Source organism: Chiroxiphia lanceolata, chromosome 12, assembly GCF_009829145.1.
Source record: "Chiroxiphia lanceolata isolate bChiLan1 chromosome 12, bChiLan1.pri, whole genome shotgun sequence".
Classification (NCBI taxonomy): domain Eukaryota; kingdom Metazoa; phylum Chordata; class Aves; order Passeriformes; family Pipridae; genus Chiroxiphia; species Chiroxiphia lanceolata.
This window is the reverse complement of record NC_045648.1, coordinates 13,454,589-13,469,938: the sequence shown is the minus strand read 5'-3', so window position 1 is coordinate 13,469,938 and position 15,350 is coordinate 13,454,589. Positions and strand designations below refer to the sequence as shown.

Below are 15,350 nucleotides of genomic sequence, written 5' to 3'. Positions count from 1 at the left end.
AGGATGAAAAGGTGGATTAAATTCTGCATGGAAATTCTTTCCTGCCTCACCCCTTTGTAAGCTCACCCACATCATATTAGATGAATGCTGCAGTTTTATAGCCCCATTTGTATCGTTGTGTGGGCTTCACTTCCTAACAATCACTAGGAGGTATCTTCAGGTTGTCTGTTGCTTGACCTCTTCCACTGACTTTTAATTGACCTAATCATGATAATTTATTTTTGCCAGATTATGTCCTCCTAATGTAGGTTGTGTCTTGTATCCTTCGTAAGCTTGGCAGTGTGACCTCTTGAAGAATTATTTTTTGTGTTCCAGGTATCTGGTCTATGAGATGAGGTGGAAGGTAACTGAGAACTTTCCTCTTCTGAAGGGGAAATATAAATGTATTTATTATTTTTCTTAAAGAAGCTGTAAATATTTTCTTCTGGCTATTTACAGTGTGTGCTTTAATGGGCTTAAACGAAGAAGCTGGCCTGACAAATAGGTGTTGCAGCCTACTGAATCACCCATCTAGGCAGAGCATAAAATATACTTTCTTTAGCAGGAGTATCTGCACATTTACCTTGAGATGCTGCTTCATTTGTATTCTACCTGCACATATGAAACTGCTTCCTTTTTCAGTTTTTAGATTTTTAACCTTTTTCTTTTTATTCCTTTTATTCTGCTTTTTCATGTGTTTGTTTAGTCTAGCTGGAGGTTTTTACCTCCTGGAAAACTAAATCATTCCTTAAAAGAAAGACTCAATTCTATGATACTATGTAATCCATATTATCTTCCCCTTTATCCTTCAGTGGCTATTTCTGAGGGCAGAAATAGAAGTTTACTCTTTTTTCTGACCCTTCTGGAGTTGAAAGTGTTGCTGAATGAGTGGGTGGTCAAACTCCTGGATATTTCTCTCCAGCTTTGTGGGTGAAATCTTCATGGCTCCTGTTTTGTCTCAAAGAGTTGGAAACTCTGTAAATCAGTGTAGGACTGTCATTCATAATTCCTTGATACTGTCAAGAGCAGGTGCAATGCAGTGATATGTTACAAATGTTAAGGTTAGGCTGTGAGTAAGCAGGGAGGTGCTTACCACCCAAAGTGGTCAGAATTGCCACATTAAGGAAGGATGCTGGGCATTACTCCGAATTTCCTGGTTTTAAGTCGGTGGAAAAGCCTGGCATGTTAACTTGTAAGCCATTGTGGCTTAATGTATTTATTAGAGAAAGAATTGAATGATTGAGATGGAGCAAATAGTATGGAACTGTTTAAGAAATTTAAAAGAAATTTAAAAATTCTTGCTTTATTTTGCCCAGTGTATTCTGGAATTTATTTGCATTATACAGATGTTTGCTTCACTGCTCTGACTTGAAAGCAGCTTCTGATGAGAGTGCAAAGAGGTAACTCATGAGGCAAAAGCTCTTGTTCCCAGGAGGGGTACAGGTCTTCTGAGAGAGTTCAACTGCTTCCATCACATACCATTGCAAATCTTTATTTATCTGCAGTATTTTCTTACCATGAAGCATGAAAATGTTAGAAACTGATGAGGGAATAGAGAGGATGCTGTGCTTTTTACAGAGAAATTGAAACCACACAGAGATCTGTATGGGGAGTGTTGGACTAACATCTGCAATGTTACTGGGTTTATTTTTCATTTTTTTCCAGTTCCATGCTGCTTTTCATTCCTTTATGTAACTGAGCCATTCTTTGAAATCCAGCCTCCTTTTTGTTGGTTTGGTGATGCTGAAATGCAAATACAGTTGCAAAACTAACTGTTTTTTCATTTCCTTTCTTCTCCATTCCTAGTTTCCCCTGGTTTTCTGGAAACAAAATCCAGAATCTGCTGTTTCCTTGCCCGGCCTGTTGTGCAAGGTTCTTACCACATCTGCAGACCTGTTGCTTCCCTTTTGTGCCCCCTTTCTGGGTAGGATCATGATTTTATGCCTGGCATCTCCCATTATAACTCATTCTCACAGTGCTTTGTGTGCCTGTCAGTTCTTCTTCCCTCTGCAAAATGCTGCAGTTGCAGTGATGCTGACAAATGGTCATAGAGCACCTTCTGCCGAGTTAAAGTGACATCAACATTTGGAGGCTAAAACCTCACAGCCTATTTTTTTTTTGTACCTATTTTTGCAGACTCCTGTATGTACCTTGAGCACCCTTAAATTTACTTAGATCTTTCTGAGAAAGAGACAGTCTTTAGGCATTGGTCCTGCAATTCCTCTACAGATGAAACTAAAATGATTGTAACAGTAAAATATCAGGTAAAGCAATTGAGAGTAAACAAAAGATAAATGCTTAGAGCACCTGAAACTCTTCCTCTCGTTTGTGAGATGAAGGGCTATGTTCCTTCTTGTTATTTATGTTACAGAAAAGCCCCAGAAGTCGCAGAAAGTGTCATTTTGGCCAAAACTAAAGCAAGCCAGGTCATATATTTTCCTAAGAAAACAAAACCAGTGCAGCCCAGAACATTTCAGTGAAGTGCTTTTTTATTAACTCTCTTCCTCCAGCATAGCAGTTACTTGAGTTAGTAAAAATTATTGTCATCCTTTACTTATATTACATTTGTACATATCTGGCAGCTTTTAACAAAAGGCACTTCTGATGAAGCGTTGACTAAGCAGGAACATGATTTAACTCTGTCCCTTGTTTCGACAGAGCTGGCAAGTGTCTGGTGCTGACCAGTTCTTCAAGCATTAAGGTGCTGCTGGAGCCTTAGAGCAGGGTGAGGCCGTTCTCTGTGCTCACCCACGCTAGGCAAGAATGTGGTTACTGCTTTGCTGGAGTGTCATGGGAGTGCTGGTGTGACAGGATTAGTGAACTTACAGGTCCAGATCACTTTCTCAGTTCTTCTGTTGTGACAGATGAAGTGACACATAAAACAGCTGTTGAAGTTGTTTTAAGGTTGTGTAGTGCCTGGGTAAAAAATTTTTGTAGTATGAATTTATGTGCACTTGCAGAATGATCAAATCTATCCAAGTGCATTATTGCCATGTGCTTGTATTTACACATTATCCACTGAGAGATGTGCAGTATTTTCCTTTTCTGTCTGTGTGGGATTTGCCCAATGCCCATGTCGACCCTCTAATCACAAGCCTCTACAGCAAGGAAACAGCAGTTTACATTAAAGACTGCTGTATCCTCCTCCCACCTGAGATAAAGGATGTAGAGCTGTGAATGGAACTGAACAGCTGTGATCCATATAATCCAGCATTAATGCATTTTTGTATGAAGACCCTTGTTAGGAACGGTGTAATTGTATTAAGGTGTGTGGGTGGTTTCGCAGAAACTTTAGATCTGCTCCTGGGTAGGCCCTGCACAAATCTCTCTTGAAATGCTGTTTGCCTCTAGGAATAAATGGGACATGTGAACTGTGTAATTGCTTCCCAGCCCTGCTGTCAGGCAGCACCCTCCTTAGGCACAGAGACATGAGGCACACCTCCTTATCTCTGAGCACCCGTCAGCTCAGTGCAAACAGGTGACACGTAAGCCTCCTGGCTGTGTGCTCAAGAGGTGGTGCTAGAAAAATACTCCTACTGAAAGTAATATCTCCAGTGTGCTAACTATTCCTATAGCAGAGTTTGGGGTAAGTGGTATACCTTACTTTAAATTGATGTGCTCGAGGACTGTCTGGTTAGGGGCATACACTGTATATGTGTGCATGTTTCTATTTGCAGCTCAATGCCTTCTTTTTTTCTTTTGCTTATGTTTTAATAATTTACTCATCTCTTTTGCCTTCTTCCTTTTTCCTTCTCTTCATCAGCTCAGTAGCAGCACAGGAGTTGCATGTTCTGTGTTAAGACCAGTTCAGGAAGCATATACTCCCTGTTCCCATACTGCATGGGGGAAATCCTGCATGCCAAGCCAATTTCCTTAATTCATACAGGAGCAATACTGCCATAGTCTGGAATGTTTTATCACACAGTGGAGTTGTGATATTTGTGCCCTGGAGGAAAAAATATGAGCCTGTTAACGCTGATGCCTGTTAATGTGAGAGTACCACAGACTAGGAAATCCAGGGAACAAGAGGAGCACTTGCTTTGCTCAGTGTCCCTTTTTGATAAGCCACAGCCTGGATGTGTGTGTATGTGGAGGCTCCAGAGCAGCAACTGTACAGGCACAGCTCAGGTGATGGCTGTGTGGGTCCTGTCAGCAATGGAAAAGGCCAGTGGAGTTTTTCCAGCACTTGCTCATAGTTCTTGTCCATCTGCATACCAAGCAAAGTGCAAAGCCAGAGCTGAATGGGATTTAAGGAGGGATTTACAGCAGGCAAAACTGTGGAGGGCTTGATGTGGAGCTTAAAACTATGTCCATTCGTGATTTTTATTTTTTTTAACCAAGGGGTTCTTAGTCTTTTGAGGAAGATTTGGGCATGATTTTCTTTTGGTGACCTGATGAATTCTGATTGTATCATCAGTCTTCTACCTGCTCTCCTGATATGCAAGGTACAGGAATGTGGAAGGAAAAACTGGAAAGCGTGCAACTATAAGGCTTAATTTAAAAAAAACCCAAAACCAAAATTGGAAGAAAAAGATGGGATGGGGTTTTGGTAACAGGGCCATGACTTTTAAAAACTTCACAACAGTTTTTGCTATAAAGGTACTTTGCTGGGAATATGTTCTTATTTCTGTTATGTGGAGCTGGATGTGTCTGGACATTAGGACTGCAGGTCTCGGAAGAAGAGGGTGGAGATCACTTTTTAAATATTTGTACAGGGAGGAGGACAAGGCTTGAAACTGCTATGAAAATAGCTCTTTGCATGTCTCCAAGGATAGGTTAACTGTGCAGGGTTTCACAAGAACCACTCCCTGGAGATATTTGAATAATAGATTGACATTATGGGGTGCAGTGAGAGGTGTGTGCATTTCAAAAGCCAAAGGAGAAAATTTCCTTTTCAAGCAAATCCTTTAGAAGGCATTTTTATGGCCTTCCTGTGAAGGGCTCCTGGTCTTCTGTCAGTCCTCTGGAAATTGTATTTGTAACCAGCCATAGGGAGTATTGAGGTTTAAGTGGGCTGAATGATGGGGCATGTTTGGACAAACAGACATTACAAATCAGATATGACACTAGGAATACCTTTAGGTTTTACTTCCCCAAGGTCTAACCTTGATCTTTCTGTTTTGGCCAGAGCTTTAACCCAGCCCTGTCCAGTGGAAGGGTGCAGCTAAAACTTAAGAGTTCCCTACAGCTCCATGTAAGAGCTGTAGTGCCCTTCCTTCCTCTGTAAGGTCTTGCACAGGGTGCATGATAAATTAGCTTTCTTATGACACAAATTAGCAGAGATTAGGTGGCACTATCATTTGTACTTTTTATTTAAAATATGTTCTATATACCTACAGTTAGCTAACACAATACCAACAAGACAAGGCAAATACCTCTGTACAGGTGGGATAGCACAGTAAAAGGCAGGAAGGTAGCTTGTCTTTGTATAATATACTGACCCTGAGATTTAAGTCTTTTAAAGCAGCAATTAATTTAGGGATATCAAAGCTGAAAGAACACATGCTTAAGTAGAGGTTGAGCTTACACAGCTCTTTGCCCTTGGAGAACATCTGAGGGCAAAGGAAACACCATGTAAGAGATGGAAGTCTAAATCAAACGCAGTCTTTAGAAAAAAACCTTATTTGTTTATTTTTTAAACTATTTTTCCCTTTCTTCTAGTGCATTTCAATGAAAAGACTTTATAGACCTACCAGGTTTGCAGTCTGGTTTTACCTCTTTTTCCTTCCCCAGCAGGGGACAGGATTTAAAAAGGAAACAAAACCCTCAAAATCACTTTTGCTGATACATGTGAGTCTGTCTAATGGATTGGATTTTTTAATTTCTTCTAAAAGTACTCTTATGGCACTGTGGCTACCTGTTTAACTTGCTTACTTGAACATGCTACTCCTTCAGCCCTGTGTGGTGGATGCAGGCCTGCAGTTGTGGTGAATTTGTGTGAAAAGCTCACTGATAACTATTCCTGCAGCGTTTACCCTTTCAATCTTCTGCTCTATTGCAAAACTTCGGTTAAAACACGACAAGGGAAGTGAATTAGCTGGCTGTGGTGTAGTAATGTGTGTGACTTCTGTCACCTAAAACTCCTTTCCTGCAAGGTTTTACTGGTATTGATGGCATACTTTAAAATATATCTGGGCTGCGGAAAGAGAGACTTCAGCCCTGAAAAAGGGAAAAAAGTGTCAGACGCTTTCCACTGACTCTTTGGTTGGAGAGTATCTGGGGTAAATCTGACCGTGGTCTGCATTTGCCTGTGGTAAGGTGAACCATGGCTGAGTCAACATGTCACAGTTCTGTGACCAAGAGCAGGACTAACACCAAGGTGAGGCTTTAGAGACAGTTATGATTTGAGCTGAATGGTGGTGATTGACACCCACATACTGGAGATACAGAGTTTGTTCCAAACCTCAAGCTGTGAGTTGATATTCAAGAAATGAATTGGTGTTTTGCCATTGATGCAAACTACTGCAGTGTTTTCCTTGAAATGAATAACTTTATCTAGTTCAAGCTACAAGTAGTTCCAAAAATACTTATTTACAGTTGAAACAGCAGATTTTACTCTTTTAAAATTTTATTTCATCATCTAATTTTTTCTATTTTGGTTTATCACAATTTTCATCCTTCATAAAAGGCAATTTTCTGCCAATTTTATGTTGCTTTATGAATGGTTATTTTAGGCTTATCTTTTTATGTTCTTGTCTTTGAACACGAGAGAAGGCAGCTCTCTGCTGTTTGTTTTGGGGGAGGAGAGGCTCAGTAGCTACTCAACAGGAAAGTGCCAATGCACTCATATCAGCCTTTGTAGTACACATGAAATTTGCCAGTGACTTTTGTTACATGTTCCAGCTGTTCCTGCTCATAGATCAGACTACACATAATATGGTTATTTTTTCAAAGGCACAAAAAGGAGAAAGAGAAATTTCTTAAATGTGTATGAGCCATGGAAAAAATGTATGTGTTGTTTAGTGGCAATTCAGGATCAAGATTTAGGTTGAATGATTAACTAGCACCATGATAAAAACTTTGAAAATTCTTCCTCGAAACCAAACAACCCAAGAGCAAGAAAAAGCTTTTTCAAGACTGAAAAATAGCTATTAGTAGAAAATTATTGTAATTTTTATTTCAATATAGTGGGCAGTCTCAAAAAATGTAGGAGTTTTTTGTATATTAATAATGCCACAGTGAGAGTGAGGCCAGAATTGCATTGCTGGTATGTTTAAGTAGCTTTTACAAGCTTCCATGCAGATTAAAATCAGTTCTGCAGTTCATGTTCCAGATATCTTGAATACTTTGACCTTGATTTTCAGTCTTTCCTGAAGAAGGTAGAATTTTGTTGTCTTCTCTTTCTAGTAAGAGGAATGTAATAAAATTAAAGATGCACTTTTTCAGTCACAGTTGAATTTGCTGTTGGATTGGTGTAATTGAGAGTTTAAGGTGAAGCCAGTGTAAAGGAGTACAGAACTTGTCTCGCTGCTCGATGCTTTGTAGTTCAAACAGTGATTTGTATTTTAAACATTTGTCAAAAGAAGCCCTGGCAGAGCTGGTGACTAACTCATCCTTTTTGCTTTGCTTTTTAAGGTGCCTCCTGAATTCTCACTATGTCTGATGGGGACTACGATTACCTCATAAAATTTCTAGCACTCGGTGATTCTGGAGTAGGAAAGACCAGCCTTCTTTACCAGTATACAGATGGCAAATTTAACTCCAAATTTATCACAACGGTGGGCATTGACTTCCGGGAAAAGAGAGTGGTGAGTTTTCACAAAGAATGTGTTATTTGAAAATGGTCTCTATTTGTTAAAAATCAGACCTGCCCATCCCTATGTGTAGGCATGTAATCCATAGTTCCTGTATACTTAATCTTGTGACAGGGTAAAGGCCTCATGTTACCTGGTTATTTTTGAGTGTACAGACCCATTTCCCCAAAAGTTAAAGAAGAGCTGATTCTAAGAAACCACTTCATTCTGTTCAGCAGGTGTTGATGGGAGTGTCTGCTCCATGAATTGTGCACATAATACCTGGAGTAGCACTTATATTGTTGAACTCCCTCCAGAAGGAAGAAATGAGTTGTAGTAAAAATGCTTTTTCCTGTGTGTGAACTGGAAATGGCCAGCGAACAAAGGCTGCAGTGTTGATTTTAAAACTATTTTACAACATGGCTGGAAGAGGATAGCATGATACATGCTGATGATCTGGCTTCCAAAGCAGTCACCACTACCAGAGAAGAACTGTCAAAATAAGATTTTGGGTTTTTTTTAACCTGAGTTGTTATTAAACTAAGAAAATATACTTTTGATATAAAACTGAGCAATGTGTTATGATAACCATCTGGATGCTGGTCCTTACTGCTCTGGAAAGTGGAGTTAGCACAAGCTGTTTTTTCATTCTGCTGTACAAGTATTAAATGCCTGATGATTTCCCAAGTGTCCAGAAATCTGGATGGTGCAGGAGGCATTATGCAGACTGGCTTTTGATGCATGACATGCACCACAGTCATGCAAGGAGTAACTATCTTGATGAAAATGCCAAACTGATCTCTTGAATAAGTCAGTATTCCTTCTGTGGGATAGTAAACGTGGTGTGTTTGCTTGATCAGCATATTTGATAACTCAGGATAAGATTTAGGTTTCATAGCCTGAATTTTATAATCCACAAATTCAGCAAGATTATGTATCTTTAAAGATATGTTTGTAACTCTAGTAGTCTTAGGTACAATGGCAGTTGAAGGTAGAGAATATGACCTAACATGAAGTTTCCTAAGCAAGAAATGAATCTATTTTTATCTGATCCTTCCGAGATTAATAGATGCCCTTATTTATATTTTCATGCTGAGTAAACTCTTCAGCTTTTATTATTATCATGCAATTTCTGCTTTATAAGCTGTGATATGAAAAGATCTACCCTCAGCAATTTTTCAGCAATCTTTTGGCAGCTAAGAAGAGATGTCATTATCTCCATGAGTCAGTTTGCTAATGAGGTTCTGCTGGTGGCAGAAATACATTGCCAGATTGCATTGTTGCTTTCTTATATTTTCATTTGAACATTATACAAGATAATAGTAAAAAACCCTATAAAATCCAAATACTAAAATTAATCTTATCTCATGGCTGCTCTAAATATCTGTCTGGAGGCCTTAGTCTATTGGAGACTGCTTTTCCAATTCACTTTTACCCTTATTTTAAATATTAAATTGGATGCAAAATTAAAATGTAACATATTCCTTTTTTTCTTATAAAGCAAAGGGATTGAGTTGTAGTTGGGATCTTTGCATCGGCAGTGTTACTTTTGTTGCATTTAATGACTTCAAACAGCAGTTATTTTGTGTTCTGTAGCAGCTGGACTGGTAACAAATGTACCTTTTCTAGGTGTATAGACCCAATGGGCCGGATGGTGTTGGAGGCAGAGGACAGAGAATACATCTTCAGCTCTGGGACACTGCAGGGCAGGAAAGGTATGACTGGAGATGGGAACTTGTGCTTGCTGTAACAGTAGTGGAAAGTTTCCTATGAATACTTATTAAATTATAGCTATAATTTACAACTGCAGAACACAAAAACTGTAATTCTTGCTTTTTGTCTTTTGGAAACTTTCAGTTAACTTTTTTCATGGCCGATATAGACGCTTCTAAAGCTTTTCTTTTTCAAGTTTTTCTTAAATTTCTGTAAATATGTTGAGGGCTTGGGAAAGTCAGACAGGTAAAATCATCTCAAAGGATTCTCTTCTATTTGCCTATCAAAAGCCTAGAATCCTTGTGGTTGTTAGTCTTAAAATGAAGAACTGATGTGTTTAGGGGATAAATTTCTGTTCAAAGTTAGAATTTCATTATTATTTTTATCTCTGAATCTTGATATCAAGGCATGCTTTATAGTAGAAGACAGTCTAAAGCTCTCACACTCCAGTCTCTTTGACTCCTTAGGCCTTGACTAGGCCACAGTAATGTTAGCAATTCCTGTTACACAGTCCCTGCATCAGCGAAACAATTATGAATATTTCATTCTAGTTAATTCAGTCTTGAGTTACCTCATTTTTATGACTGTATGCAATTATGTTTTTAAAGTAACTTGTCAGATGAGCCAACTAATTTCCCTTTGCTGGTCTAGGTTTCGTAGCTTGACAACGGCTTTCTTCAGAGATGCCATGGGGTTTCTGCTACTCTTTGATCTGACAAATGAGCAAAGCTTTCTGAATGTCAGGAACTGGATAAGTATGGCTTTTTTTTTTTTTTCTGTCTTTGCATGGGTGGGGAGTGGTTATGTTTGTAAATGTGGAGTTTCACTGAGAAGTAGAACATAAACCACTGTTTTTTGTAGCTTTCTCAGTAAAATAATGTAAATGTTACATTCATAATTGTAATAGCTGCAAGTGATGGCTTCTAGGGCTTACCTGAAATTCAGCTTTGCCTACCAAACTTGAATCTTAACCTATATGAAAGCAGGCTGAGAGAACATCATACCCCTGGCTCTGGTGCTGCTCAGTAATTTAAGAGTGTGGAAAGCCTGTGCAAAACTCTTATTTTGACTCACCTGAAGCTTTGTCAGGAAAACTTAACGGAAGGCAAATGTTACTGGTCTCGTATATGTAGGCAAAGAGGTTCCTGTACTGCATCATCCATAAGGAGAGGGAACTGTATCCTTTCCTGGCAGCTCACTGGAGATATTTAGTGAACATAACTCCTTAATCTGCAAATACACAAGTTTCTGGGCTAAATTTGTCAGGCTTCTGTTTCTCTGGATTTTTCACTGGGTAGGTGGTAGTGGGTGCCCACCTGTTCCCTGGCTCCTCAGAGCAGTAGCAGAAGTGCTGTGAGCTAACAGAGAACACGCTTGGTTTGTGGTGGTGTTCTGAGTGAGCTCTGTGTTGTGACCCCTGTTCATGTTGGTGCTCTTAGGTCAGCTACAAATGCACGCGTATTGTGAAAACCCTGACATTGTGTTATGTGGAAACAAGAGTGATCTGGAAGACCAGAGGATGGTGAAAGAAGAAGAGGCTAAAGAACTTGCAGAAAAATATGGGTAAGTAACTTCCTTCCAATTATTGCTGTCTTTAAAAGCAGAATGAAATGTTTTCTGTAATGCTTTTTTCTGTGTACTGAAAGATTGCTGTGAGAATAAGTTTTAGGATGTTTAACTGGCTGGTATATCTTTTTTTTCCATCAGAGATTAATGTGTTCTCCATTACTAAAAAATAAATACTTAGTATTGCAATAATATTGCACTGGAGATTGGTTAATCTTCTTTCCTTGGCAGTAAACAAAATGAATTTTCACAGACATTGTAGAAAAGAGATAGAATTTAGGTAGAGAGGCAGGCGAATAATGGGTTCTTAGCTCGTGTCTGTGCTGAGGCATCTGCACTCTCACAGGCTCCCAGGGAGTCTGAAAACTGAGTCAGAAAGCAGGAAGACAGGGTAGCCTTGCCCTTCCCCTTCCCTACAGGCACAGGTCATGTGTCCCTGAAGAAATATGTGAAATCTTTGTTCCTATGAAATATTAATTAACCCCATAGTAATTTTTTACCCCCTTAACTCTTTCATGGGGCTCATCTCTGGATTACGTTTGCATTTTGCTATGAATCATAAATGCACTTCTGAAGGAAATCTGATGCTTTTATTGTGGTTTGATTCACATGGTGGAGCAGCTTTCTGGCACATGAACTGGATTCCTTCTCAACTGAAAAGTGAACTACATGATGTGCTCCAACCAGTAATCTGTGTTCAGTCTGGAGGAATAGATGAGAACTGCTCCACAGAAAAGCCCACAAAACGGGCATGGTGTGAGCACTGGCTCCTCAGTGCAAACTGCCTTATTCTGCAGCTCTTCTCCTGTTGTGTCATGCTGGTTCCATGCTTAATGTGACTGTTTCTTAATCTCTTTACATGTGACTTCTGGAAATAATTTATGAAATATTTGTCTTTGTGGCTGAAAATGCCAACTTAATATAGGAATAGGGAGCTAAAAGTCAAGGTTGTGGATCACATCCAGTCTGTAGGCAGTTACGAAGTTCTCTGCCCTGTAGAGGTGAGCCAGGATAGCTGCTAGGAGTCATTCTCTCCTGAGGGGAAGCAAGATAAATCCTGCTGCAGTGAACAGTTTTCTGGTAACAAAAGTGTGAGTATCCCTTTTCTGTGAAGGGCCTTGTACTGATAAGTGATGTATTTAAAAATGATTGCAGCAGACCTACAGACTGAGACAGTAAGATATTTCTGACCACTCACTGAGTCTTGCAAGTTAAGTAAGAAATACTGAAAATTCTGAAGTGATGATCTCAGTTTCCTGGGCAGTAACACCAATGTAGCTGCTGTAGCCCCTCACTGTGGGGACCACTAAGTGCAGCTGGTCACAACCTTTGAAACTGCCATTGGAACATCCTGATCCACAACAGTAATGAAAATGAGCAATGTATTTTCAATAACAAGGTGCCAGAAACTTTTGTTTACAAAGACATGGGTGGTCTGAGCACTGAGATTTTATGTAAGAAAGTTTTTAGAGTTAGGGTGTTAGCAGAAGAAACAGTCACCTTTTGCAGTGATAAGGTACCACACTGTGAGTCTTTACAGCCATACCAGCGTTCCCCCTCTTGCAATGACTCCAGAGCTGATGTGTATAGAAATCAGTAAGGAGAACACTTAATGCACACAAGGACATAGAAAATAATTGCATCTCTTCCAGGGAACAGACCTCAGGAGCATAATTCATACTGACCAGTGCCTCTGTAAATTTTGGACTCCATTAAAGCTTACCCTTCTGCCCTACTTACAAAGTCAGCCACTTCATTAATTTCTTTTGCATTTCAGACTTAGGAATCACACAAAGGCTGTCACTGCTGCTCCATAGCAGAAAGACACTGAGTATGTGGCAGTAACCTGTATTGTTTTGCTCTCCTGTGAGTATAAACTGCGTGATGTAAGTTTGTATTTTCTGTCTTCTGCAGAATACCATACTTTGAAACCAGTGCAGCTAATGGGAATAATGTAAGCAAAGCCATTGAAACTCTGCTTGACCTCATTATGAAGCGCATGGAACGGTGTGTGGATAAATCCTGGATCCCTGAAGGGGTGGTGCGTTCCAATGGGCACAGCTCTACAGAACAACTCAGTGAGGAGCAAGAAAAAGGCAAATGTGGCTGTTAGCCCAGTTACAATTAAGTTTAATGTGTATGATATAGTACAGTTGCAGCTTAACTGTTTAACTTATGGACAAATCACATTGTGTAGTTATTTAATGAGCTGTATTAATTCTTGATACTAATTTTTGTTTTCTGCCTCTCAACCAACTTTGGCCTTTGCTTGCAAGGTATGCAGTTTATTAGTGATGGGACAGAGGATTAGTTTGTAGCACTGGATATTCCTTTAATTCTCTGCTTTGGAGAAAAGGGAAGGAAAGGAATTTTCATTACCAAATTTGGAAACATCTCTGTGGGCAATGAGAAAGGGTGGGGTTCTGAACTGAAGGGTTTTATTTGCCCTTTGAAAGCTCCAATAGCTACACAGACTAGGCCTTTAGATTAGATACTGTGACAGCCTTTGGTCTCTACTAACAGCAAGCTTACCGACATGGTTCTTGGTTTTGAACAGAAACATTAAATCATTTCACCAATCAGTAACAATCTTAAAGAGCAAATCCTGTGTTTTCCAGAAACGCTTGTGAGTAGTTTCTCCTTGCTCTCTCAAACCATCAGTTTTTAGTGATGAAAACCAAAAGAAAGCTATTCAATGCAGAGTAAAAAAATCCAGAGTAGCACAGGGGTGCTCATGGAGAGCACTTGGGGTATGTCATGTACTTGAACATGTAAACTACAACTGTACTATACAAAGTATATCCAACGCAGCCTGTGAGACCTCCTGACAGCATTTGAATTTCTAGAACACGCAGATACATATATTTGTATGTAAGTGGCATAACTGTGCATCTGTTATGTTTCTTTTATATTACCATTCATGTTTTAACAGGAATGTAGGCCAGCTTACATGTCAGCAAAATTTCATCAGCGCTGATGCTTTGCACTGAATTTGTTTTACCAAACACAGATTCAGAATGTTTCTTCAAATTTGGATTGAAAAATGAATGATGATTTGTCTTCTGGTGAGATGCAGCTAAGATACTAGTTGTGTAGATCAGTATTTCTATAATATTTCTATAATGCTCGTTTTATTCTGCCAACCTTTGTGTCCTGTACATCTTGGTTATCATATATTCATTTGTGGCTCGTTCATTTCCTTTAGGTTGTATTTAAAAAAGAATAGAGTTGCTTTTCTTTTCCCCCCCCTACAGATCGTATAAATGTTAGTTTTGGTTTCAGTGGATCATGTTACTCTGACCATTTTTTTTATTCATACAACCTAAGAAAGAATCAGTGTTTTTTGGGTCTTTTTTCCAGACTGATTTATGAGATGTGCCTACCATACTGATTTCTATCCTGGCAGAGGTTGTATAACTGTAAAGTATTGCCAATTAAAGTCATAACATGCCAAATTGAGTCTCGTTAAAGACTTTCCACAGCAGTTTGTTTACAAAATTCCAAAGGTATTGCTTCTCTAGAAATTATGTATTTATTTATTTAAATATTCTAAGTACTGCAATTTCAGGCAAGTATTAATACCACTTATGAACATGAATTGCAACATAACAAATTTTATGAAGGAAGGACCAAAAATGTTTCTAGAATAGGAGTTAAGAAAAAAATATATATTTGATGTAGCCTCTGGTTATATTAATTAATACAAGAATAAGTGTTAAAACTTGGTTCTTAAAATATTTTACGCAGGAATGCGTTGTTCTTTAACAAATACAACATGTAAATATTAAATTTTTATCACAGCCTACACAGAATATTTTAAAAGTGCAATATAATTTGACGGCTCTGGAGCTAGGACAGAGATAAAAGCAATTTATATATGATTATAGGGTTTGGTTTTTTTCTACTGCACAATACCAAGATTCTAAAATGCTTGTGGACCGGGGTTACTGTAGTTGAACTCAGAGTGCCTTTTGAAGTTACCATCATGTCCCTGACCAGTAGAGCAACAAACTCTACTGTAAGACACAATACATTTCAATGTACTTCAGTGTCTGAATTTCTTTTAATGTAACTCTGCTTTTCAGAGGGTTACAGTGGAACTTTGTCATGCATTAACTTTAATGGGAGTTTTTGTGCTTATGCTCCATCCAGTACCTGAAAACTTTAAGGATTATTGCAACCAACTACTGAGCTAAGTGGCTACTGAAATGGTGTAAAAATATTTCCTTTTGAATACTTATGTTTAAATTGGATATTAAATATTAAATACTGGAACTGTCGTATTTTTGTCATGCCTGTTATTTGTAGCTATTTACAAAGAGAGTCTACATAAAATTGCTTTGATGTCAGCCTTTGAAA

At 38.8% G+C, this 15,350-nt stretch overlaps 1 protein-coding gene and 1 long non-coding RNA gene across 5 annotated transcripts in view; one reads left to right on the top strand and one right to left on the bottom strand.

Annotated features, from left to right (window-relative positions):
• Positions 1 to 15,350, top strand: part of RAB27A (RAB27A, member RAS oncogene family) — a 33,130-nt gene extending 17,780 nt beyond the window's left edge. For all 4 annotated transcript variants that reach the window (XM_032700690.1, XM_032700689.1, XM_032700688.1 and 1 more), the window contains 5 exons: positions 7,555 to 7,727; positions 9,342 to 9,427; positions 10,077 to 10,180; positions 10,865 to 10,988; positions 12,906 to 15,350. In XM_032700690.1, the coding sequence (XP_032556581.1) occupies positions 7,575 to 7,727; positions 9,342 to 9,427; positions 10,077 to 10,180; positions 10,865 to 10,988; positions 12,906 to 13,104 (666 nt within the window). In that variant the 5' untranslated portion in view covers positions 7,555 to 7,574 and the 3' untranslated portion in view covers positions 13,105 to 15,350. The remainder of the gene's footprint in view (positions 1 to 7,554; positions 7,728 to 9,341; positions 9,428 to 10,076; positions 10,181 to 10,864; positions 10,989 to 12,905) is intronic.
• Positions 1,586 to 2,017, bottom strand: LOC116793094. The gene is made up of 2 exons (XR_004359374.1): positions 1,860 to 2,017; positions 1,586 to 1,722 (listed from the first exon to the last, which is right to left on the bottom strand). It is a non-coding gene; the product is annotated as an uncharacterized LOC116793094 (long non-coding RNA).